General features: G+C 35.2%; 2 protein-coding genes across 3 annotated transcripts; one reads left to right on the top strand and one right to left on the bottom strand.

The window, feature by feature from the left end:
- Positions 1–2,045: 2,045 nt before the first annotated feature.
- LOC124898031 lies at positions 2,046–2,878 on the bottom strand. The gene is made up of 2 exons (XM_047411646.1): positions 2,369–2,878; positions 2,046–2,252 (listed from the first exon to the last, which is right to left on the bottom strand). Exons 1-2 carry the CDS (start codon positions 2,876–2,878, stop codon positions 2,046–2,048), a joined length of 717 nt encoding a protein of 238 aa, XP_047267602.1.
- Positions 2,879–3,285: 407 nt separating this feature from the next.
- On the top strand, positions 3,286–7,808 carry LOC107869592 (aspartic proteinase Asp1). Of its 2 annotated transcripts, XM_047410884.1 has the most exons (9): positions 3,286–3,392; positions 4,034–4,199; positions 4,373–4,490; positions 5,329–5,549; positions 6,313–6,537; positions 6,626–6,764; positions 6,859–7,059; positions 7,150–7,222; positions 7,437–7,808. In XM_047410884.1, the coding sequence occupies exons 1-9, from the start codon at positions 3,347–3,349 to the stop codon at positions 7,544–7,546; spliced, it is 1,299 nt and encodes a 432-aa protein (XP_047266840.1). In that variant the 5' UTR covers positions 3,286–3,346; the 3' UTR covers positions 7,547–7,808. The 2 variants fall into 2 exon arrangements, with proteins under 2 accessions (XP_047266840.1, XP_016571587.2); XM_016716101.2 differs by lacking the exon at positions 3,286–3,392 and having other exon boundaries at positions 3,907–4,199.
- The last annotated feature ends 18,539 nt before the right edge of the window (positions 7,809–26,347 follow it).

Here is a 26,347-nt window from a genome sequence, read left to right as displayed (position 1 = left end):
TACTATGCCAAGATGTTTGGTGATATTTTTTTGCTTAGAATACTGCAAAGAAACTTGGTGGTATGTCATGATTCTCTTTTGGTTTACTGCTAATATACGTTGGTCTCATTCTAAATATCTGAAAATTGTGTATAGGCTCTTAAAATAGGTCGAGATCCAACTCCAAGTGAGTTACATTTGCACGTCCATACACATAATCATGATGGAAAATCTTTTGTTGGTAAGCGTTCCCGACTTCTACATGTAAGTCCATAACTTACATCTAACTATATGATACTCATCTCTTATTTTTCTTTTGTGTTGCCATGAACTTGAGTCTATTTTAAAAACTTCACTTGTTACAGGAAAGGTATGAAAAAATTGTACGAAAAAAAGTATAATGTGAATCTGAAATTGACCAATTGGAGACATATTATGAAGTTACGGGAGGAGCAAAGAAGAAAAAACTATTTGGTTTTGGATCTGAAGCTGCCAGTTACTTTGGAGAAAAACTTTGTACCTGCAATGCTTCCACATATCAGTACCACCTTCGATTTCTATACCGACAACAAATATGAAGGAATTTATGAAGCAATTGATTTCGGCCCTTACTACTCATTTTCTTCCGATAGTTATTGAGCGTGTTGGTGGTATTAGGATACAAGAAGGCGCCGTGCTTGATCCTCCTCCTACTAATGATGATGATGACGACGTTGATTCGTAGCTTCATATTATTCGTAGTCCATGATCGCTGCACTAATTTTTGATAGACTATTTTGACATTAGTTTATGTTTGACAAAATACTTGAAATTGTGGGTGTTGAACACAATTGTTGTGAATTTTGCTATCTATTTGAATGCTGGATATTTAATCATTTTATAATTTACGTGTTTCAACTATTTTCTTATAAAATTATTAGCGATAAAAAATTTGTGACTAACTTTTCTCGTTGCTACTGAAAAACTTTAGGGACGGATTAATTTAGTTGCTAAAGATGGCTGCAATTAGCGACAAAAATTAGTGACTAACATCAGTCGTAGCTATTGAAAAACTTTAGCGATGGATAAATTTGGTTGCTAAATATGGCTACTCAGTCGACCAAATTATGTTGCAATGGATCAACGATAAAATATTCTGTCGTAAATTAAGCCACGACTAAAATAAATTTTGGGAATAGTAACGCTATAGCAACGGAAATGTACGTCAGTAATATCAACAACCAAACTATTTCGTCGCTAATTGGTCACAAATTTTGCAACAGAATTTAAATTTTTGTCGCTATGAGGTTAGCAACGAGCAATATAGCGACATAACATTTTCCGTTGCTATTTCTATTTAGCGATGAATTTTTATATGATAGCGACGAATATGTCGTGTCGCTAAATGCTGTTTTTTTTGTAGTGATTGGAACATACAAAACATTACTAAGAGTGAGATTGGGAAGAATAGAAACACTTCGTATGTGAGTGACAGTTACTTTGAAAGAATTAGGTAAACTAATGTTTAAAGTAATATGGAGGGGTCATAGAAGAAAAAGAAAAAGCATCAAAACACATGTTCTCTGATGCTCCTGAGTCAATGATCCAGGTTGTAGAGTTAAAAACTGAAAAACATGTCCCTGAATATTTAAGAATTGTACCAGCTACTGCATTTGCACTGATTTTTGCACTAAGAATTGATTGTGAAATCTGCATCTCCTTCATCATTTGAACAATTTCCGCCCTTTGCCCTTTGTTGAAATGCTAGAATGACCTATTACCCCTATCATTGTAGAATTGACAAGTACTGCTTCTCTCTTCTTTTATGTAATTTTCACCAATCTCATGACTATCTTCCCCTGTGAATGCTGCATTTCCTTTAACCACAATATTTTTTCCTTTTGTGAACTCAAAGTCATCAGGAAAACCTACTAGCCTAAAACAGTCTTCCATCCCATGTCCCCGCTTAAATAATATGTTCAAGTCACATTAGGGTTGTATTTGGCCCTTCTTTCTTTGGGCTTATATTGAGAGTTACTAGGTCTTTGGGGGTATACAATAGACTTCTGATATCCACCTGTATTTCTCTACAATTGGTTTACATTTCCATTCCTGGAAAACTGATTTCCTCCTTTGACATTTTGTTTCCCTTGATTTGTCACCATGAAAGATGATGATTCAGAAAAAATTTGTTCATTAACATAGATCTCTCTTTGATTTTCATCCTGTAACAATAATGAATATGTGACATCTAATCCTGGCAAAGATTTCATCATCAATATGTTACCACTTGCCTGTGCATATATGTCATTTACTCCATTAAAAATTGAATCAGTCTTTGATCTTGGAGGGATTTGGATAATTTTGTTTTTCCTTCACATGTGCACACATAGGAACACACTATGTCTACATTCAAAGAATCTAGTTCATCCCAGATTCTTTTCATCTTTGTAAAATATCCTGATACATTAGAATTTCCTTGAACTAATATGCTCAATTCCTTTTGAAGGTGAACGAGTTTGGCTCCATTCGATTTGCCAAATCTTTGCTCAAGACTGTCCCACAACTCCTTAGCAGTAGTGGAATAGATAATACTATCTGCAATGTCCTTGGATAATGCATTCAATAACCAAGAAATCACCATATCATTGCAGCAACTCAATTGAGAGAAATCTGGTGAAGTTAGATCTGGCATTTGACAATTGCCATTGATGAAACCAAGCTTCCTCTTGACTGAAAGTGCTATCAAAATGGATTTTCTCCATCTTGAAAATTTCCTTCCATCAAACACCGAGCTGATCAGATTCATCCCAAGAGCATCAGATGGATGACAATAGTAAAGGTGATTGAAATCCACACTTGTTGCAGGAAGATGAACACTGCTGCTTGCAGAGTTTTTGCTACTTACTTCTTCAGTCATTTTTAGTGATTTGAAAAACTTTGATTGTAAATTTGATGGATCGAGCTCATTGTTTTGATACCATGAAAGAAATTGAAGAAAAAATTGTGGAAATTTTTCTGATAATCTTTTTATTGATCATGTGTATCCTTTTATACAAGTGTTTGTACAAAGAAAAATACAAAAGAAAAATGCTTACACTTGTCCCAATCCTATACAATATATTCTAACTTCATAACAAACTGATAACAAACTATGTTCTCCTGTATGTGCTGCTTACGCGTCTATATTATGTATATTATGTCCAAAGCATTTTCATCCATGGTGAATAATTCATCTATCAAACTTCTCTTGGAAGCTTGGATTTGTTCCACGTGGCACAATGAGGGAAACATGTGAAGTTTCAAACTACTTTTTTCTTTTATGTCAGAGCCTAATTTGTCTTCAAAATCCTCTCTTGCTTACCATTTTTCTTTCTTTCTGCTGCTAATGGAGAGTGAAGGATGGATCTTCTCCTTGCCAACAGTAGTAGAAGGTCACGCTCAGCCCTCTTTGTACATGGTTATGTATTCTCAATGTGGAAATAAAACCATGACTCAATTTGAAGGTTAAGAAGAAAAGAAACTACTTGAAAAAAGCACCAAAAACAATTTACATTTAATCCCTTAGCATAATTTTCAATACTTTAAACTGTTTGCAACTCGACATTCTTAAAGGGCATTATGAATCTTCAAATTTAATCCCGTTGAATGAATCGCAGACAACTGCCAAATGAAATATTTTTGTCAAGTGTGCATGTCATATACAATTCAATTGTTAAAGATGGCGTTGATTTCTTTGAGTTTGTGATTGAGAATTTAGAGATACAGTTAATTTATTCAAGAAAAAAATAATAGATTATGTACTCCCAAATGTCTTTTAATACAAGACAAAGGAGTAAACTGAGGAATCCAAGCAATGCCAAACCAAACCTCAGTTCACAAGTAAATTAAAAACCCTTCCAAAGAATCCACTTAAGACTTTTCTATTGGGTGGGAATTTCTTTTGAGAAATATATAAGGCAAGATTTTGCTGAATTAATTAAGAAATAGAAGTTTTTTCTTACTATAGGAAGGAGAGATATGGGGGGAGGAAAAATTCTTGGGATGTTGATCTTTGTAGTTGTTATTGTTTCAGCAGCAGCAGCAGGAGGAGGAGGAGGAGAGGGAGGTTATGGGGATAGTCAGCAGAAGAAATGGTGGAAATGGATGTCTTCTAGTTCTGTAGCTTCTTCATCAGTGGTCAATCCAGTTGTCTCTTCTTCAATTGTCCTACCACTCTATGGCAATGTCTATCCCGTTGGGTATGCAATGATGCTATTTACATTGCTGAATTTATTTGCACTATTTGTATGGACTTCATATGGACCATCCATTTTCCCAAAGGAATTTTGAAATGTTCTTTGGTATATAGGAAGACTGTAATCCCTATTTTCCTTTTCTAAGTTAAATTGATTGAATTAGTTTTCTTCTGCAGTTATTACTATGTTCAGGTCAATATAGGGCAGCCTTCAAGGCCTTATTTCCTTGATCCTGACACTGGCAGCGACCTCACGTGGCTGCAATGTGATGCTCCCTGTGTTCGCTGCACAAGAGTAAAGTCTTACCATATCTTTTTTACTCTAATTTCAACTCATTCTTATGCTTGTTCAATACAACCACTCTCAAAATTGACTACAAAATTAGCTTATTACTAACTCAAATTAAGTGATCATTGCAATATTGTGGAGTAATGTTCTATCATTGCACGCTATCTCTACACTTCCAGTACTCAATTTTCTAAAGCCATGGAAATGGAGGTTAATTATATACTGAAGAATTTACTCACTGAATTTCTTCCCTATTTAAGCACCTAGGGATGATAGAGGAGGCTACAGACATTAAGAAGGCATAATGGACTTTCTATGAAAAAGCTACAATGATATAGACTTTCAACTATAATCTAATTACAATGGTTCAACTAACAGAAAGTTATATTTGTCACACCTTCTCCTCGTGCTAGGAAATTGCCACTTATCTAGTAGATATAGTCCCTTCACCTCTTTAGGGAGTTGATGAAAAGAATTATAGAATGTACCACTTCCACTTGAAGAGGACGGTTTAGCAATGAAGTTAGTTGTTTGGTTGGCGTCTCTATAGTAGTGGAAAATACTTTCTTCTTCCCCATTCATGACCTGAACAATGTCTCGAATGATTCCTTTTAGCTTCAAGTTGTTGGTATCCTTCTCTTTGATCATGTTTGCCACTACCATGGAATCAAGTTCAAAGTCATATTTGTTATAGCCATCTTGCTAGCACATCTAGTAATATATAATATCAGTTAAATTAGTTGTTGATGGGATCAGATTGAAATTTCTTGTTTTTGATAGTCAAATTTGAAACAGTTTCATATTTATGGAAGACTTTCTCATCCAACTACTTCTATACTTGCAGGCACCTCATCCATTCTACAAACCAAACAATGACCTCGTCCCCTGCAAGGATCCCCTATGTGCCGCCTTACACCATGCTGATTACAAATGTGAGAGTCCAGAACAATGTGACTATCAGGTTGACTATGCTGATGGAGGTTCATCTCTAGGTGTACTCCTTAATGATTTGTTTACCTTCAACATGACCAGTGGTGCTCGGATAAAACCTCATTTGGCTTTGGGGTTATCAATCTTATCCTCTCTCACTCTATATTCTTTCTTTTTATCTGTCTTGCTTGTATGAAAATGCATATTCTGTAATGTCCTTTTCCCGATACGTGTTTCTTCTTTTTTTTTTTTTTTCATTTGATGTTTGTTAATACTGTTGTCCTATGCTAGTAAATGAAGCATTAGGAGGATCCATTGACCAAAGATAAAACAGTTGGTATGAAAAAAGAGAAAAGAAAGAACTGTCAATAACTTCACCTATATGCCGAAGATTATGATTGATATAGTTGGACTTTAAGAATGACATATAGTCAGTAAAAATACGCATCACAGTAACGAAATATATTTTGTTCCTCCTCATCGGCATCATAAACTGAATTAAAAGAAATATTCAGCAGATAGGGAAAAGAAATAAAAAAAAGGAGCACGGAGAAAAGCATACACCCTTATTCACAGTAGTTAATGTTTGAAAGGCCAACTAGACATCTGATTGGCTGGTTTGAAGAGGTAATCCTAGATGAAGTCTCACAAATGTTTTGTAAGTTTTGATACTTAATGGTTGTGCTTAGTTGTTTAAAAAAGGTCCTAATAATCCTTCCTTCACTGTACTTCATAAATGTACATATCGGTGATAAGTATATCTTTTTCTTGAGCGGATTCTAAAGCTTCCTCCTTGATAGGATAAATAACTCTATTCTATCATATTAGTTAAGTCTAGGAACTGCATTTTAACACGTATCAAAAGAATATCAATTTTTATTTTCTTGTAACTTTGTAGATGTGGATATGATCAGTTACCTGGCCAATCTTATCATCCTTTGGATGGAGTGCTTGGTCTTGGGAAAGGAAAAGCCAGCATTGTGTCTCAGCTTCACAACAAGGGTCTGGTGCGAAATGTGGTAGGCCATTGCTTGAGTGGTAAAGGAGGAGGCTTTCTCTTCTTTGGAGATGAGGTTTATGATTCCTCACGCATAGTCTGGACTCCTATGGCACATGATCACATGTAATGCACACTTCTCACTCGAATCTCAACGACAAACTGTCTTTCTAAATTTTTCCTCTAACCTATATTGATGTTCCATGCATGACAGGAAGCACTATTCAACGGGATCTGGAGAACTTATATTTGGAGGTAAAGGCACAGGGCTCAAGAATCTTTTTGTAGTCTTTGATAGTGGAAGTTCCTTCAGTTACCTAAACGCACATACATACCAAGGTTTTATTTCGCTAGTAAGTTGTACAACATTTGAGTTTATGAATGTCTTTGGTTGGTTTATTATGTGATGTCTATTGTAACTTATTGTAGTTCCACTTGTATTGACAGTTGAAGAAAGAACTGAATGGAAAGCCGCTAAGAGAAACAAAGGATGACTATACACTCCCATTGTGCTGGAAGGGAAGAAGACCTTTCAAAACCATAAATGATGTGAAGAAATACTTCAAACACTTTGCACTTAGCTTTACCAATGGATGGAAATCCAAAGCTCAGTTTGAAATCCCTCCTGAATCATATCTTATTATCTCAGTAAGTTTTTCAACATTCTTTATTTTCCATAGTGTTAGGATCAGATGGGGAAAATCCTCTATATGATGAATACACTAACTTGTTTCGCAGTCCAAGGGAAGTGTATGCTTGGGAGTTCTAAATGGTACTGAAGCCGGCCTGCAAAATGTCAACCTTATTGGAGGTATGAAATCTGGCACAAGAGAGTAGCCTGAACTCTTTCCTTCCATCTAAAATGGTTGCCTCGTTTTGTGTTTATTCAAGTGCATTTCACCACTTATCATTATAATTGACGTTAATTTACAATCAACATACCTTTTTGCACCATCTTACCCTTGCATCCAATTCCACTGAAACCATTATTTGACTAATCCAATGACATATATTTCATTTTTCAGATATATCAATGCAAGATAAAATGGTGATCTACGACAATGAGAGGCAAACAATAGGTTGGAGCCCTGCAAATTGTGACAGACCACCAAAGTCGAGTAGCATGATAATGTAATTAAACCTACACTAATTTTTATCTTTTGATTCGTGTTACCTTTTCAGTTTTATCATTTCAGTTGTATGTGCTTGCATAAATAAATGGGGAATAATTAATAATAATAAGAAGCCCCCCCCCCCCCCCCCCCCCCTTTGTATGTATCTTGCATGTACTTCTGGTTATCACACTGTGAAGGTATTGCGCACTCCGAAGATCAATAACGTTCCAATATGATTTGTACTTGGTGATTTCTAATGAATAATGATCAATTATCCTTAAACCTCATATTGTTAAGATTAATTCACGACCCAAGGCTACCCTGGTCGCGACACGGTGCTTAAGGCCACAAATGACCCCAAGCTAACCCATGTACTGGTACCGCTGAGAGCACTGAACAAAATGGATACTGAAATAGCATGTACAGAAGATAAACTGATGAAATATGGTCCAAAAATGAAATACTGATCTGAATATAAATAACATGTCTGAAAGACAACTGATGACATTTGAAAGATAAATTGACTGTCTGAACATCTAGTGTGAACATTTGAATGCCTCTAAAATGAGGAGTTGATGGGACATGCCTCCAACTAACTCTGATGACTGACATAAAAGTAATTGTTATAAATGACTAAAATAAAAAAAATATCACCCTCGATGGATGAGGACTCACCACTGCTGCCGGGAGGATGCTAATCTGTCTAAGGATGCTCAGTGAATTACACGTCCAAACCTATGTTATAAGACAACATAGCACAGAGAAAAGTATGCGATCAATACTTTGAATGTACTGGTACGTGAGGCAAGGACTACTAAAATATATGTGAAATCTGAACATAGATACATGAGCATGTGAAGCTGAGAATGCAAGACCAAGTATAGTATATACTTACATGATTTGAATAACTGAATAACTGTTATCTAAATAACTGAATAATCTGTAAAACTGATTGAATAAATACTAAAATCTGTCTACTTGGTCAAGCAAACCTGAATTGAGATAAACTGAGTACTGACTGAAGGCATGGGAGCTATCATATAACCGATATAAGCCATGTGAGCTACCATGGAGTCCAACTTTTGACCCACGTTGAGGAAGGCTATTCTATCCTTGCCATCGGAGTAGAACCTAAACTAGAGTGATCACTAAAATAAGCCCATATTAGGTAAAGGAAACTCTCTCTGGCGAGGCCCCTAAACCTACGGTGGCACGTAGTTTCTAGGAAGTAGGATGCACTGAACCCACACTTCTCTCTTGGTGTAAAATCCTACTCTCAATTGAAAGACACTAAAATATAACTGATGCATACACTGATAACTGATTTGCTCACATAAGGTAATTTAAAAATAACAGTGCATGCCTAATCTGAAGAAATCATGAATATATAAAACTGATAATTGAACATGAAATAATACTGGGTATAATAATAAAATCATGAGTTAACTGATTCATTACTTGAAAGATCTGAACACAAGTAAACATATAGGTATCGGGTGTTCATAATCCACCAGCAATAAATGATTACAGAATATGACAACAACACTTAAAATAGTGACATAAGGTCATAATTCAAAGACTCAAAAAAAACATGAGATATTTCAATAACCTGATAAATTACATGAATTTGAACATGAGATGAGTCAACCTTGAGAAGATATCATGTTTATACAGTTTAAAGCATGAATTTGAGAATTTGACATGATATTGACCAAACACGACATGGGGTTTTGGAACTACAAATATATATGAGCCTGATTCACATGGGATAAAACTATTAACAAGGCTAAAACTAATGAGAAAACTTGGATAAATTTCATGATTTATATTGAACTTGATCATAAATTGGAGTATAATTCATGCTTGAAGCAAAAATAAGGTTTTTGGGCTCAACGGGTGAAAGGAATCCAATGATGAATACCCCACATACCCAAAAAGAAGGTTTTTGGGCTCAACGGGTAAAAGAAACCCAATAATGAATATCCCACATACCTGAAGTAGATGGTTTGACGAAATCCTTGAAATTGATCTTATTCTTGAGAAGCCTTAATTGCTTGAGGAAAAAGAGAAAACCATCCCTCTTGACTCTCTTTGGTGAAATTGAGGATCCTTTTATGAAGCTAAAACGACACGGGTTTGACTTTTAAGGGAGTTGGAAAAGACATAAAGGCCCTTAGAAAAATGTGCAGAAAAACATACCCCAGTTGTTACGACTCAGCTTGTGACTCATAATAACTGATTACGACTCGTGGTATGAGTCGTATCGTGGGATTCTATGATTCTAGGTACATTCTCGTTTAACTACGACTTGCCACCTAAGGACTCGTCATGACTGATTACGAGTTGTAGCATAGATCATAGTTAGAAGTTGGGCCTTGGGTCACACACTGGTCAAGTTACGGGTCTATGTAAAGACTCATAAAGTTTGGTTACGAGTCATATACGGACTCGTAACCACTGGAGAGGGTTCTTAGCCACACACGCTGATGTGACTAGGAGTTTCTCCATACGACTTGTAGCACTAATTACGAGTCATGTTGAGGTATCGTAGTCACTAGGCTCAAGGCGAAGGGATTCACTAGAGTGGTTACGACTCACTTGTGATGAATCATCATAAGTGGTAATGATTCGTTACCCTGAGTTGTAACCATGGTAGTCTTTCCAGGCTCTTAAGTAATAATTTTCACTACTTCTTGCCATAGCCTCGAACTGATATGAGGCTTGATGCATTGGAAAGCTAATGTAACACCCCGATTCTGGTAATCGAAAAGCTACATGGTGCCCATGACCCCGAAGGACCACAAGCTAACCCATGACTGATATCTGTACCTGTACACTACATAGTATAGAGCATAAATGCAGAATACGTAATACTGTAAGGCCATAAGGTTCAATACTGAATGAAACATTATATCTGAAAGGGGTATCACAATACCAAAACAACTGAAAATACTGAAGTCTAAATTTGAAGATACTGTAATCATCTGAAAGCCTCTAACTGTCTGAATAAGGAGTTGAATGGGACATATCCCCAACTAACTTCGTCTAGAAAACTAAAATAAAATAATAAAATAAAATTGAGTACTGAAATGATAAGCCATATGTCCTCGCATGATGAGGACTCACCACCGACGCTGAAAGCTGGAACTGGTCAACTACTGTTGCTCTGAAGCTCGTGCCTCTGAACTTATGGTGTAACATAAGAGAAAGAACCATAGCGCAAATGCGTCGGTACAACTGAATGTACTGAGTATACTAGTGAGGTAGGCTATATGCAAAGGGTTCATATACATGAACTATACTAACTGACTAATATGAACGTAAGAATACATACATAATTACGAGACTGAAACTGTCATAACATGATACTAATAACTGACAACATACGTGACTGTAACTGAGAGTCTGATGCTGGTGGAACTAGCTGAGTTCCATACTGTAACTAATTTTACTCTATCTGACAGTCCTAATATTCTGATAAACTATCTGAATTCTTTTACTATGACTAATACTGAAACTGTAACTGTGGGAGAATTCATCTAACCGATATGCCCCAAATATGCTTCAATAGCTAAATCAGGGTCCAATCTGTACCCTGATTAGAAGGATGCCAATACCGTGCCATGGGTAAAGACAAGTTGTGAGTGACCCTCAAATTTGGCAGTGTCCCCATAAGAGAACGGCGGGTATCCACCTCATCAACTCTAAAGTTAGCAGTGTTGATATCTCAACCTATGCTGGCTACATAGTTTTGGAACGTAAGGATTGCTTCTAGGAATCTCACCCTCAATCTGGCAGTGTGGATTCCCATCCTGGGATTCGGTCGGTGCTGAATCCTACTCCCATCTGAATAGACACTGAACATGAATACTGAGTTGAGTTACTGAGTTTCGTTGACTGACAAAATACTACTTACGACTGACTGAGTTCATGAGATTTCTGAGAATACTGAGTTACTGCATTTTTTCTGAGTCACATGACTGACTGAGTTCTATGGAACATGGCTTGACTGTGGATATCGTGAAAACATGACATGGCTCTAGGCACACATCTATATTTTTTGGGTACAAGTACCCCCAGGACTCGATGGAAAGAAACTGACACACATGACTGACTTGTTCATAGGAATAGAGTCCACAATTCACAATATCATAAGTAGGGGATTCCATACTACACATGATTCTCAACATTTCATATATGGGAGGGGATACATTCAACATGGAAGTACTTTCTTAACTTCAACATCATGTTCACTACATATCACCACTACAATACATCAATAACATGGAATTCATGTAGAATCATAAAGCATAGACTATGGACTTGTTACTTGGTACTCTTAAGTCATAAAAACATGATTATTATTATTCTAGTCCTGTCATCGAACACCTTTCACGCACAATTTAGGCATAGGTGAAACCATAAGATTTTACATTATGAACAACCAAGTTTTACATGTTTTCAACTCACATGGTGTCATAGGTTCATAATAACACATAAAGATTCCAACTTGGGAATCATTCAATATCAACAACTTGATTATCAACATCCAACAATATAGATATCATAAACAACTAATTTCATAGATTTCAACTTACATACTAACATAGCTTCATGAAAATACATAAAAATCCCAACTTGAAACCATACAACAACCATCAACATGAACATAATCATACCACAACAAAGTATTCACAATACATAATTTAAAACTTGATTCTTGAGCTCCATGGATGAAAGGAATCCATGGATGAACACTATGCATACCTTAATTCTTGATTTCATAAAGATTGATGGAGAAAATTCTTGAATTTGAATCCTCAATTAAAAACTCCTCTTATTGTTCTTGAGAGAAATTAGAGAAAAGGAGTATATTTTTCTGAAAATGAGGCTTAATTCGATGTCAAGAGGTATATATAGAGGTGGAAGATGACCAAATGCCCCTAAAGAAAGAGAGAAAGACGCAGCTATTCCTCTGTTGACTGTCTGATAGGCTGAAGTAAATTGATCATAACTTTTTACTCCGATGTTCAAATTGGATGAAACCAATTGAATTGGAAAGAGGACTCAAAGAGATTTCTATTTATATATAGCAACTCTCACATTTAAATATATACAGGAAGTTATGATCGTTTGAAGTTGACCCTGAAATGCTGAAAATTTTTGGAGCATGCTATAGAGCATACGACGCATGCTAATCGCATGGTGCCACTGTTTTGGGCACCCAAACGTGCCCTTACGCTACTCCAAAAATTTCAAAAATTTCATGGGATGTACTCTTGACTTCCCCGATCGCAACACAACTTGAAAATCCAAAAATGGAGGTTAGGAGGGTCATCAAATAAATTCCTGAAGTTCGGAGGCTTGAAATAAGCTAAGTGTTGGAATACTTGCCAAAATTTTCTAAGTGTTGAATCTTTTAAAGAGCTTTAAGAGCTAAACGAGTTGAATTTTAGACTTAGGATTTTATGGGGTATTACAGCTAACCTCATGGGATATTTCTTGGGAGGTTTAGAACATGAAAACTTGGGTTATTACAATATCTCCTCCTTGGGATCATTTGTCCTCGAATAAAAATGGTTAGGCTGAGAATACTCAAGGAAAATGTGGCCGTATACTGAATACTTATGAAATGAAACATGATTAAAACAACTGAGTCTGAGACATGATACATGGACTAAACTGAATTTATGAATACATGTAATGACATGAGGATGGTTATAAGGCTGAGTTATAGGACGGGAGAGAGTCAATTTAAGAGAAACTATTACCTCAAGTTGGATCTGAATTCGTGGAGAGAAAATAAGTATACTTGGCTCGCATATCTCCTTTTGCTTCCCAAGTAGCTCCCTCAACGGATTGATTTTGCCAAAGAAGTTTAACTCGGGGAACTTATTTATTCCTCAACCTACGAACCTGACGGTCAAGGATCTCAACTGGAACTTCATATGAGAGACTATCTTACACATCCACACTTTCCAAAGAAACCACAGAATCTAAATCACATATACATTTCTTTAGCAACGAGACATGAAACACTGGATGCACCGATGCCAAATCTACAAGAAGCTCTAACTTTAAGCTACCTTGCCAAAACAACTCAAAATCCTATACGGGGCCAACATAACGGGGACTAAGCTTCCCCTTATTTCCAAATCTCTTCACCCCTTTCATGGGTAAAATTTTTAAATAAACCAAGTTACCAAACTTAAACTCAAGGTCTCTTTTCCTCACATCAACATAATATTTTTGATGACTTTGGGCTGTCTTCAACCTTTCACGAATTAATTGAACTTTCTACATTACCTCAAACACTGAATCTCGTCCTATTACCGCAGCCTATCCTGCCTCAAACTAACCAATAGGAGATCAACATCTCACCTTATAGAGAGCTTCAAACGGAGCCATATAAATACTAGAATGATAATTGTTATTGTAGGCAGACTCAATCGACGATAAATGGTCATCCCACCTATCCTTAAAGTCAATAACACAAGCCCTTAATATATCATCTAAGGTCTGAATAGTCCTTTTTGCCTAACCATCTGTCTGAGGATGAAAAGCTGTATTGAGATAAACTTAGGTACGAAGGCCCTTTTAAAAAGCCTTCCAAAAATAAGAGGTAAACTGATTACCTCTATCTGATATGATAGACAACGAAACCCCATGCAACTTTACTAATTCCTGAGATAGAGTCTAGCATAATCTTTAGCTGAATATGAAGTATGAACTGGCAAGAAATGAGTTTGATTGGTCATTCTATCTACAATGACCCATATCGAGTCATGCTGGTGATACGTACGAGGCAATCCTATCACAAAATCTATGTTCACTACCCCATACTTCCAAGTTGGGATGCTAAACTCTTGAAGTGTACCACTAGGGCTTTGGTGCTCAACCTTAACCTACTGACAATTTGAACACTTAGCCATAAACTCTGCAATATCTTTCTTCATATCATTCCACCAATAGATTTACCGTAAATATCGATATATCTTGGTGGCTCCTAGGTGGATAGAGTATTGCACACCATGCATCTCAGCTAATATATGTTGCCTTAAACCATTAATACACGACAATCTACCCTGATAGCGAAGTATACCATTTCCCTTTGAAAGAAAAGCTCTACCTTCTGATCCTTGACTGCCTCCTTCAACTTGACTAAACTAGGATACCTATCTTACTTTTCTTTTACTTTGGCAATCAAAAAAGATTTCTAACCATTCTGAACTCATATACTACCTTCGAACGAGTCAACCAACCAAATTCATAATTTAGCAACCCAATGAACCTCACAGACTAACTTTTTTTGATCATCTTCAACATGAGAAACACTACCCATAGACAATATACTAAGAGTATATGCCACTACATTGGCCTTACCCGAATGATACAATACACTCATATCGTAATCTTTTAACAACTCAAGCCACTTTCTCTAATGATCCATGAACACATCAACATGAACTCCATAAAGATAATGCCTCCAAATTTTTAAGGCAAAGACAACAACTGCCAACTCAAGATCATGGGTTGGATAATTCTTTTCATGGGGTTTCAACTGTCTAGAGGCATAGGCTATGACCTTACCCCTCTACATTAATACACAATCGAGACCAACTCTAGAAGCATCACAATATACTACAAACCTATCGATGCTATCTGGGAAAGTTAAGACTGCAGCAGAAGTGAATTGAGTCTTCAGCTCCTGAAAGCTCTTCTCGCAGGAATCTGATCATTGAAATTTGACTTTCTTTTGGGTTAGTCAAGACATGAGAGAAGAGATAGAATAAAAACCTTCAACAAACCATCTTTTATAACCAGCTAAACCCAAGAAACTCTTGATATCTGATGGAGAGATAGGTCTAGACTAATTTCTTACTGCTTCAGACTTTTGAGGATCAACTCAAATTCTATCACCGAAAATGATGTGACTAAGGAAATCTACTGACCTCTACCAAAATTTGCACTTATTGAACTTAGCGAATAACTAATGATATCTAAGGGTCTACAACACAACCCTCAGATGGCCTGCTGATCATTGTCACTGTGGGAATAGATAAAAATGTCATTAATGAAGACTATGACAAACATATCCAAGTACTGCTTGAACACCCCGTTCATTAAGTCCATGAAAGCTGTGTAGGCATTCGTTAGTTCAAAAGACATGACTCGAGTTCTAAAAGCTATCTTTGGAATGCGCATTCTCTGGCTCTAAGATGATGATAGCCGGATCTGAGGTCTACCTTATAGAATTAACTTGCACCCTGAAGTTGGTCAAGAAAGTCATCAATCTTGGGGATAGGATACTTGTTGTTGATTGTGACTTTGTTCAATTAATGATTGTCTATGCACATTCTGAAAGAAATGTCTTTCTCGCGCACGAATAGAGCTAGAGCACCCTACAGAAAAATACTAGGCCTGATGAAACCTTTATCCAAGAGATCATTCAACTACTTTGTTAATTCCTTAGGCTCAACTGGATCCATTCTGTAATGTGCAATAGAGATAGGCTGGGTATTTGGAAGAAGATCTATTTTGAAGTCTATTTTTCTTTCGGGAGAAACTTCAGAAAGATCTTCTGGGAATACATCTGGAAATTCTTTTACTATTGGAACTAACTCAAGATGTGGAGTATTAGAATTTGAGTCCTTGATTCGGATGATAAGGTAAACACACCCCTTGGATGTTATTTTTCTCGCCTTGAGATAGGAAACAAACTGATCCTTAAGCACTGAAATACTAACCCTCGATTTAATAACTGGTTTATTAGGAAACTAAAACTGGATAATTCTATTTCTATAGTCAATTGAGGCATAACATGAGTGGAGCTAATCTATGCTGAGAATGACATCAAAATCTGTCATCTCTAACTCCACAAGATCAACTGAAGTAACTTTATGAGACACCATGACCGAGCAATTTATGTATACCTATCTTACTAAAATAGACTTACCTACTGGGGTAGACACTGAGAAAGACTCTATTAATATTTTGGGACTAACACCGAAGACTACAGCTATATAAGAAGTCACAAAAGAAAGTGAAGCTCTGGGGTCTAACCATGCATATACGTGAAGATGGAAAAATTACAACGTACTTGTAACCACATAAGGAGAACTTTCCTAATCATCCCAAGTTTGAAGGGCGTACAGTCTATTTTGGTGCTGCCTACTGGTAGCACTGGAGGTGTCACCCTGCTGAGTAGGACGACCTGTTGGAGCTGATGAAAAATTGGATTGGCCATGTTGGCGCGAATCCTTTCCCTTTTGAGCAATCATTGAACACTCCTTAATCCTGTGGATGGCTTACCATACCTAGATAACATATCACTTCCTGCTCTACATTTACCCTGATGATTCCTACCGTACTTCCTATAGAGCAGATTGGTACAACCACTATTTACACTTCCTTAGGCCTCAGAGCCTGACACTCTATCCCCACTTTCCTACCTGAACTTAGGCTCTGGCTAAATATGGGGCTGGATATGAAAATTTCAGGTGTAAATAAGAATGATTATCGCCTTTTGACTTCAACATTGAGAAGTTAAAGCTATCTGTTCTTACTCTCTTATTCTCTTTCCTTCTCTTAAGCTTCTTGTACTTAATCTATTGAGCATGAACCATAAGCCTATAAAGGTCCATCTTCTTAATCAACATTCCGATCCTATACTCGTTGTCCACACTATTATATACACCTGATACAAACTTACTTATCCTGAACCTAGAGTCAGCTACCATAGTAGGTGCGTACCTCTCCAACTGAGTGAACTTGAGTGAGTACTCCTTCACACTCATGCTACCCTGCTTTAAGTTAATTAACTCATGAAACTTATCTTCTCTTAAATCAAGTGGGAAAAAGCGATCCAAGAAAGCCATGGCAAACTCCTCCTACTAAATAGGCCCTGCATCAACACCCTTATCTTCCTTCCACTGCTTGAACCAGGTATGAGCTACTCCCTGAAACTGATACACAACTAAGTCTTTACTCTCACTAGAAGTGACACCCATGATATCTGTAACGTTTTAAACAACATCCAAAAACTCATGTGGATCCTTCCCAGACTTTGATCCAGAAAATGAAGGGGGATTCATCCGAGTGAAATCTCGAATTCTAATGGCAGTTATATTCAACACTGGATTGGCTAAAGCAACTGTTAGCTGGTTATTCTAGGAAGCTACAGAGTAGGCCAAAGCTGTGAAAGCAGCCCTGAACTCAGCATGAGAAACATGGTCATTCAGGGGATGTTCCTGAATAGGTAGTGCGGGCTGATCCTCGTTCCTTCTTTCGTGATTTCTTCTGGGAGGCATTATCTGTAAATGGAATAAATGATGAACTAGAAAAGAAGTAATTTAATAGAGATCATGCGTTTTTGCACGTCATGAACACTAAAAGAAAGGAAATTTTCCTAAAACGTCTTATAGTCTCTTGCTCATAAGTGTGGCGCACTTCACACCCATGCACAAGACTCTACTCAATATGGCTTTCAGACTTCCTAGGACACTTTAAAACTTAGATCTAATACCAAGCTTTGTCACGACCCGAGGCTAGCCCATAGTTGCAACACGGTGCTTAAGGCCACAAGTAACGCCATGCAAACCTATGTACTAGTACCTGCTGAGAGCATGAACAAAATAGATACTGATGTAACATGCGCGGAAGATAAACTGATGAAATATGGTCCAAAAAAGAAATACTGATATGAATATAAATAACATATCTGAAAGACAACTTATAACATCTGAAAGAGAAACTAACTGTCTGAATATCTAGTGTGGACATCTGAAAGCCTCTAATATGAGGAGTTGATAGGACAGGACCACAACTAACTTTGACTGACTGACGTAAAAGTAACTACTATAAATGACTAAAATAAAAAAAATTTATCCTCGATGGATGAGAACTCACCACTACTGCTGCTGGGGGGATGTTAATCTATCTAAGGATGCTTATTGAACTTCTCTTCCAAACCTATGTTATAAGACAACATAGCGCAGAGAAATGTATGCAATCAGTACTTTGAATGTATTGGTCCATAAGCCAAGGGCTACTGAAATATATGTAAAATCTGAATATGGATGCATGAACATCTAAAACTAAGAATGTAAGACCAAACATAGTATATACTGACATGATCTGAATAATTTAATAGCTGTTATATGAATAATTGAAATAATCTATAAAATTGAATGAAAAATACTAAAATCTGTCTACTTAATCAAGCAAACCTGAACTGAGATAAACTAAGTCCTGACTGAAACTATGGGAGCTATTATGTAACTGACATAAACTATGTGATCTACCATAGAGTCCAACGTCTGACCCACGTTGAGGAGGACTGTTCTATCCTTACCATCAGAGTAGAAACTGAACTGGAGTGGTCACTAAATTGAGCCCATATTGGGTAAAGGAAAACTCTCTCTGGTGAGGCTCCTAAATCTATGGTGGCATGTAGTTTTTCTGAGAAGTAGGATACGCTGAACCCACACTTCCCTCTCGGTGTTAAATCCTACTCCCAACTGAAAGACACTGAAATACTAACTGATGTATACACTGATAACTAATTTGCTCACATAAGGTATTTTAAAACTGACAACACATGCCTAATTTTAAGAAATCATGAACATGTAAAACTAATAATTTTAACATGAAATAATATTGGGTATAATAATAAAATCATGAGTTACTAACTCATTATTTGAAAGGTCTAAACACAAGTAACTATGTAGGTATCAGGTATTCATAACCCGCCAGCACTGAATGATTACAAAATATGATAACAACACTTAAAACAGTGACATAAGGTCATAATTCAAAGACCCCTAAAAAATATGAGATATTTCAATAGCCTGATAAATTAGATGAATTTGAACTTAAGATAAGTCAACCTTAGGAAGATATCATGTATATACATTTTAAAGCGTGAACTTGAGAATTTGACATGATATTGACCAAATATGATATGGGGTTTTGGAACTACAAGCATATAGGAGCATGATTCACATGGGATAAAACTATTAGCATGGCTTGAATGTAAAACTAATGAGGAAACATAGATAAATTTCATGATTTACATTAAGCTTGATAATAAATTGAAGTATAATTCATACTTGAAGCAAATAAAAGGTTTTGAGTCTCAATGGGTGAAGGAAACCCAATGATGAATACCCCATATACTTGAAATAGAAGCTTTGGGGAAATCCTTAAAATTTTTCTTGTTCTTGAGAAACCCTAATTACTTGAGGAAGAAGAGAAAACCATCCCTCTTGACTTTCTTTGGTGAAATTAAGGATTATGTCGTGATTTGAGGTCTTTTATACCACCCCCTGTGAAGCCAAAAAGATATGAGTTTGGCATTGAAGGGAGTGGGAAAAGACATAAAGGCTTTTAAAAAAACATACCCAGTCGTTACGACTCAACTTGCAACTCGTAACGATTAGTTATGACTCGTGGTCTAAGTAGCCTAGGATTCTAGGATTCTAGTTTGACTATGACTTGCCACCTAATGACTCATCATGACTGATTACGAGTTATAAGATAGAATCATAGTTAGAAGTTGGGGCCTTAGGTCATACACTGGTCAGGTTGCTGGTCCATGCAAAGACTTGTGAAGTCTAGTTGCGAGTCATATGCTGGACTCGTAACCACTGGAAAGGGTTCTTGGCCACACACACTAATGTGACTATGATTCCCTCCATATGACTCGTAGGCACTGAATACGAGTCGTGTTGAGGTATTGTAGTCACTAGGGTCAAATCAAAGGGCTCGAATTGAGATGAGGCTTGATGCAGTTGAAAGATAACCTCATGGGCTATTTCTTGGGAGGTTTAGAACATGAAAACTCGGGGTATTACACCTAATGAAAATCTTTATCTTAATTATTTAGATATCAATTATTAAATCTTTTAATTTTTTAAAATTTAAATTTTAGTCATTTAGATTCTTACAATTAAGTGTGCTTTTTTGAATCTTTTTACTATCATTGAGATGTATATATATTAAAGAATTTTTACAAAATGATAATTTACAGCTATTCCATCAACTTTAATTGCTAACCACCGCAATTGTTGTCCATCGACAATCGTTATAAGTTATTAACTTTCACCTCCCACAACCATCATTTCATCATCCTTAGTCATAGCTAGCACTATCACCAACTATAACAATTAGTCGTCACCATCATTAGGAAAGATTTACAATCATTAGCATCAACTACCGCGATATATTGTCAACCATCGTCATCATTGTTGACACTTAATTTTGGCTCTCCTTTTCATATAATTAATTTTTTTATGCTTCTTAGTCATAAATACTTTATCAAAATGACACTTTTTATCCTTCATATTAATTTCAGTAATTTTGACATTAACAAAATAATTTTGTTTTACAAATATTATTGATATCGTAATAAATATTTAAATATTAGTATGTTAAATTTTACTTTTAATTCTAAATGATTTTTTTTGTATCGTTATAATATTCTCAAAATATGTTTATGTTTGTTTAAATCTACATGTATACATAAATTATGAAAAATTAATTAGGATAAAAAAGCATCGTTAAATTAATTAAGTGAAAATGTTATAGAAAAATTAGATTTTTTACAAACTTAATTCACTTATGAGCAATTTTTGGGCCATTCCTTTTCGCCAAATAGCAACCCAACACCGCCAAAATACCAACCCAAATACCATCCCATCCCAAAACCACCTTGATTCGACCCACCGTCCCTCACACCCCTTATCTCCGTAACCTGTACAACAACAACAATATCACAACAACAACGATGCAACCCAATAATGCCAATACAGTAAAAAAACACCCATGACAACCTTCAGACTAGTGTATGAGTATAAATTCATTGATAACCCTTCATCTCTTTTCTCTCTCTATTTTTTTTACCCCCATCCCATATCTCCCATAACTTTTCTAAACTAAAAACGAGTCAAAATTTTACAATTTTGGGAAGATATGAATAAATTGAGTTCCCATCAGTTTCAAGGTATTTTTGCCTTCAATTTGACAGCTACCAAGCTTAAATCGATGGTTCCAAGCCTCAATAGACTCCAATCGTCACTTTTTCTTCAAATCGACTAAAAGAGGTGACCCTTTTTTCTTCTTTATTTCTTTTCATCATTAATCCCCTTGATTTGTCAAGGAATTTGTATTTCATAAGAATTTAGAAATTTAAAAAAATTAAACCGTTGAAAGCTTCTCCAAGAAGCTGTTGTGACCCAATTTTCACTTATAAATACTGGTCTTGTTCACCCTTTTAAGAAAAAAAAGGGAGCAATTATCAAATTAGCAAAAAGATCAATAAATTTGTATTACTATTGCTTTTTATTTTTCTTTCTCTTTTCTCAAAATTGAAGTTTGAGTTTGAATCTCTGACGAGGAAGCCCTAGTTTGCTGCCCCGAAAAAGGTATGAATTCACCTATTTTGTTTTCACTTTTCATCTTTTCTTTTATTGTTTTCCTTGATTATAAGAATATATGATTTCACCTAAATTTGGTTAAAATTGTATTATTGTTATCAATTTTGGATAAGCAGAATGTATGTTATTATTGTTGGTTTTGGGAAGTGGACTTGATGGTAAATACGTGATTTTTGGCTTCAAATTTGGTTATGATTTTATTATTCATCTTCCGCATATCAATTTTACAATACGATTTTTTTTTAATTCTTATATTGCTTCAATATGTATGACAAATTCATTATTTTATTTACTACAAAAATGTGAGTTGGTGAAAACATGAAAAAAAAAATCTTCTCTTGTCGTATTTTACTTTTCATTAAACACTCCTTGTGCTCTTTTGTTGTTGTAGTTAATTTGGTTCTAGGTTGAATATTCATCTCGTCTTGCATTATCACGTCTTGTTTGTCATATTGTGACTGTTTTGTGTTTAAAGTATGTGAGACGTGTAAGATTTTTTTTTTTCTTTTTTTCTTACTAAATATGATTTCGTCAATTTTGCTAAAGCTAGCCATTTGATTATATCATTTTTATCTCATAAGTGCGCAAGCTTGAGTCGTTCTATTTTTCATTTGATCTTTTCTTGGTTGAATATTCTAGTAGGATAGAGTTTCTTACCAAATTAATTATGGTGTTCATCAATGTTCTTTTCTAAAAAATAAATCAGAGTAATACTAATCTACGTTTATGGAAGAGCTTGTAAGATCAGATTAGTTGGCTTGAGGATAATTTGTTTCTGAAAGCATTTTTATTAAATGGTTAGAATGCAAAGTCAAAGTGTAAAGTTTCTTTAAGCTTACCCAAAAATAAAAGTCCAAATATATTGTTATAAAAAACATTTACAAGATACATTGTGAGAAAATGTAACTTCTTAATTCTTTTTACCTGTATCCTTTCAATTCTTCTTGAATGGATGAATTCATTTAGTGAGATAATTATTGATGAGATAATTCATTTAATTCACCATTAACTCAATCTTGTAACATCCTTTGTTCCTCGCCTATATAAACCGCTCTATTTGTGAAAAAAGATATACCAACAAAGTGAAAGAAATATATATTCCTCCTTTCATCCTAACTTCTCTATTTTTGGGCAATGGTTTTGAGCAACCTCCAAACTTTCAGCCACGAGTGCACGTGTTTGAAAGTAGCCGTGGAACCTTGGGGAGAGACCGACTAGAATGATTTGTACCGGAGTCAGGCCAAAATTGCCTTCAAGGTAGTAGCCTGCCCTGACACAGTATTTGTGATTATTTTATTATAATTATTAATTTCAATTTGATATCAATATTGTAGTAATTTTTTCAACAATTTAAAAGCGATTTTCTAACATACAATATTGATAAATGACTATTTCTTTGAACAAAGCTTTTTCTGATTTGTCAAAACTTGAGCCATTGAACGAAAATAATTTTAAACGTTGGTCACAACAACTTCTAATTTTCTTCGAACAATTAGAAGTTGAGTATGTTTTGTTTAATGAACCTCCCACTGATGGTTCTAATGTTACTACTGGATCTAACAATGTTGTGGTTGATGATACTGCTAAGAAATTTGAAAAAGACAACAAAACAACTAGAGGACATTTGTTGAATCATATGATTAATCATTTGTTTGATTTATTTGTTACTTATACATCTGCTAAGGAAATATGGGACAGTTTAGAAAAGAAATATAGTGCTGATGTTGCAAGAAAGAAAAAATTTATTGTCGGATAGTGGATTAAATTCCAAATGGTTGACAGTAAACCAATGGAACAAGTTCACAAATATGAAAATTTAACTACTAATATTCTAAATGATGGCATGAAGATATGTGAGATTTTTCAGGCTGATGTTCTGCTTGAAAAATTTCTAGCATTCTGGAGAGATTGTAGAAATCAATTAAAACATAATAAAAAGAATTTAACTCTCCAAGAACATATCAATCAAATGGATTTGTCTACAATTTGATGATAATTCTACTATTTATAATTGAAATTCCTTTTCTATATCTAGAATGTTTCCTTCTATGCATCATATCTCCCCAGTTGAACCAGTTTATGGTCCAACTAGGAGTCGTGCTTCATCCTTGCATACTCTAAACACTGCAGATTCGTATGCTCAACTTAAAAATATAGAAAAAATTAAAATCAATCCTAAAACAAATATAGTACAAGATTTTGATAATGAAAATCTTACTCCCTACGAAATGGAGTTTGATATTAATTCTATTTAATCATGAGACCACAACTTATTGATTTTAGTCCTGGTTCATAGGTAAAAAATTATATTAGAAAAGAATTTTTTGATGATAAAAGAAAAACCTTTAGGACAAGGTTTTTTGAAACATATAGTCCTGATGAATTGAAAAATATCTCTGAAGAATTTTATGAAATGTGTGCATTACATAATAAAATTATTTGTTTTGTGCCATGGTTTATGTCTGCATATTTGCCTTCCTATGTCAAAATCATTGAAAGATCTTATCAAAATTCTGATGGTACAATTACTCAGGCTATTTACCCTCCTCAATCTTCCTTTGTATTACTAAATAATACTGGAATGACTTTTTCTGCTTTTCAGAAATTCGTTAATAATGATATTGAAAAAATCACTATTTCTGAAATAAATAATATTATTGCTCAGAATAACTATTTGAGTTTGTATGTTAAAGTTTTGGGAGAACATTTTTCTTCTCTTGATAAAAAACTTGATGAATTAACTGAAATGGTTAAAAAGCTTAAAGATAATATAAAGTCATCTGATATTGCTTCTACTTCAGAAAGTAAGGCAGGCGATTTAATATTGTCTAGACCCTATATTCAGAGACCTCTTGATATTGAAGGATTTGAAAAGCCATCTCATATAGAAGAATTGAAGAAATTGTTAAGACAAAAAATTCTCACATTTGAATATTAAACCCCTTGATTTGTCTGATGATTTTGTTAACAATCTAGAGTCTAATTTTGCTGATACTCTAGAATCTACTCCAAATGTGGGAAATGTAATTTCTTCCGAGCTCAATAAGCTCAGAGGAATGATTAGAAAACAACCGAAAAAAATATGCTGATATTTTTTGTATGACTGCAACTTATTATCCACGACCAACTCCTTAAGATGTTCTGATAGAGGAAAGGGACTGGAATCAAACTAATACGTCTCATAATGGTGATGCAATATATGAATGGAACATAGATGGATTGTCTGATAGGAAAATCTCTATTCTGATTCATCGTATGTTAATATATTCTACCATAGCAAAAGCCACGACATTTGCCAAAAATCGTTCAAGACGTAATGATGAAACTATTTGTAAAATGATAGTTGCTGATTTTATTGGCCAACTTCATGGTTGGTGGGACAACTTCTTAATCGCAAAAAAAAATGCCATTTTTACTTCTAGGAATAACACTCCTGGCCAAGATAACTTGGGGAGACCTTTACTTACGGGTAGAGAAGATGCTGTATATACCCTTATCCTTACCATTATAGAACATTTTGGAGGTAGATTTACCAACTAATATGAAAACATTAGGACACTCCTTAATGGTCTTAGATGTAGTCTTAGATGTAGACCCTTAGGAGAATTTAGGTGGTATAAGGATACCTTTCTAAGTAGGTTTATGGATTTACCCAAAAGTAAGTATGAACATTGAAAAACAAAATTCATTGATGCTCTTCCCCCTCTTTTTACTGAAAGAGTGAGAAAAACACTTAGGGGATCTTATGGTGAAATAAAATTTGCAGAACGGACTTATGGTTAGCTTATAGCAGCCTGTACTTAGAAAGACTTAGCATTATGCAACGAGTTGAAATTGGTTAGACAGATTAAGCTTGACAAGCTTTGAGAAAAATCCCAACTAGGAGATTTTTGTGAGCAATTTGATATGGATAAATCAGTTTGTACTAAGACTGAGAAAAGCCAAAGATATTCTAAGTCTGATAAACCTTATAGAAATAAACACTCTAGACAGAGAATCAAAGAAGAGCGTGAGACTAAAAAAAACTATCGCAAGTCTACCATCTTTACGAAGAATACATCCGAAAGAGATTTAGCAAAAATCAAGTGTTATAGGTGCAACCAATATGGTCATATATCTCTTAATTGTAAACTTCAAAAACTCAAGTCTTTAGGACTCTCTGATGAGGTGCATGATTAAGTTTATGGTTTATTATATACTTCAGGTTCCAAATCTGATTATAATTGTGATTCTGAATCTGAAAATGATTTTGAATTGCCTAGTTCTGATAGTGAATAGGATGATGTTAATAAATGCACTGATTGCAATAATGATAAATGCAATTGTGATGAAATAATGCATAAACTGCAATCATAGTTTAAAGATCTAGACATAAATGTTCGAACT

This window comes from Capsicum annuum, chromosome 4, assembly GCF_002878395.1.
Source record: "Capsicum annuum cultivar UCD-10X-F1 chromosome 4, UCD10Xv1.1, whole genome shotgun sequence".
Lineage (NCBI taxonomy): Eukaryota > Viridiplantae > Streptophyta > Magnoliopsida > Solanales > Solanaceae > Capsicum > Capsicum annuum.
Note: the sequence above shows the minus strand (reverse complement) of the source record. Positions and strands in the feature narration are given on the sequence as shown.

Bases quoted from the DNA above. Each gene is read 5' to 3' on its own strand.
- LOC107869592 (XM_016716101.2), top strand. From the start codon at position 3,979: ATGGGGGGAGGAAAAATTCTTGGGATGTTGATCTTTGTAGTTGTTATT. The intron at 4,200-4,372 runs GTATGCAATGAT...TTTCTTCTGCAG, and splicing joins GGCAATGTCTATCCCGTTGG to TTATTACTATGTTCAGGTCA. The intron at 7,060-7,149 runs GTAAGTTTTTCA...CTTGTTTCGCAG, and splicing joins AATCATATCTTATTATCTCA to TCCAAGGGAAGTGTATGCTT.
- LOC124898031 (XM_047411646.1), bottom strand. From the start codon at position 2,878: ATGACTGAAGAAGTAAGTAGCAAAAACTCTGCAAGCAGCAGTGTTCAT. The intron at 2,253-2,368 runs GTAGACATAGTG...ATATATGCACAG, and splicing joins ATGAACTAGATTCTTTGAAT to GCAAGTGGTAACATATTGAT.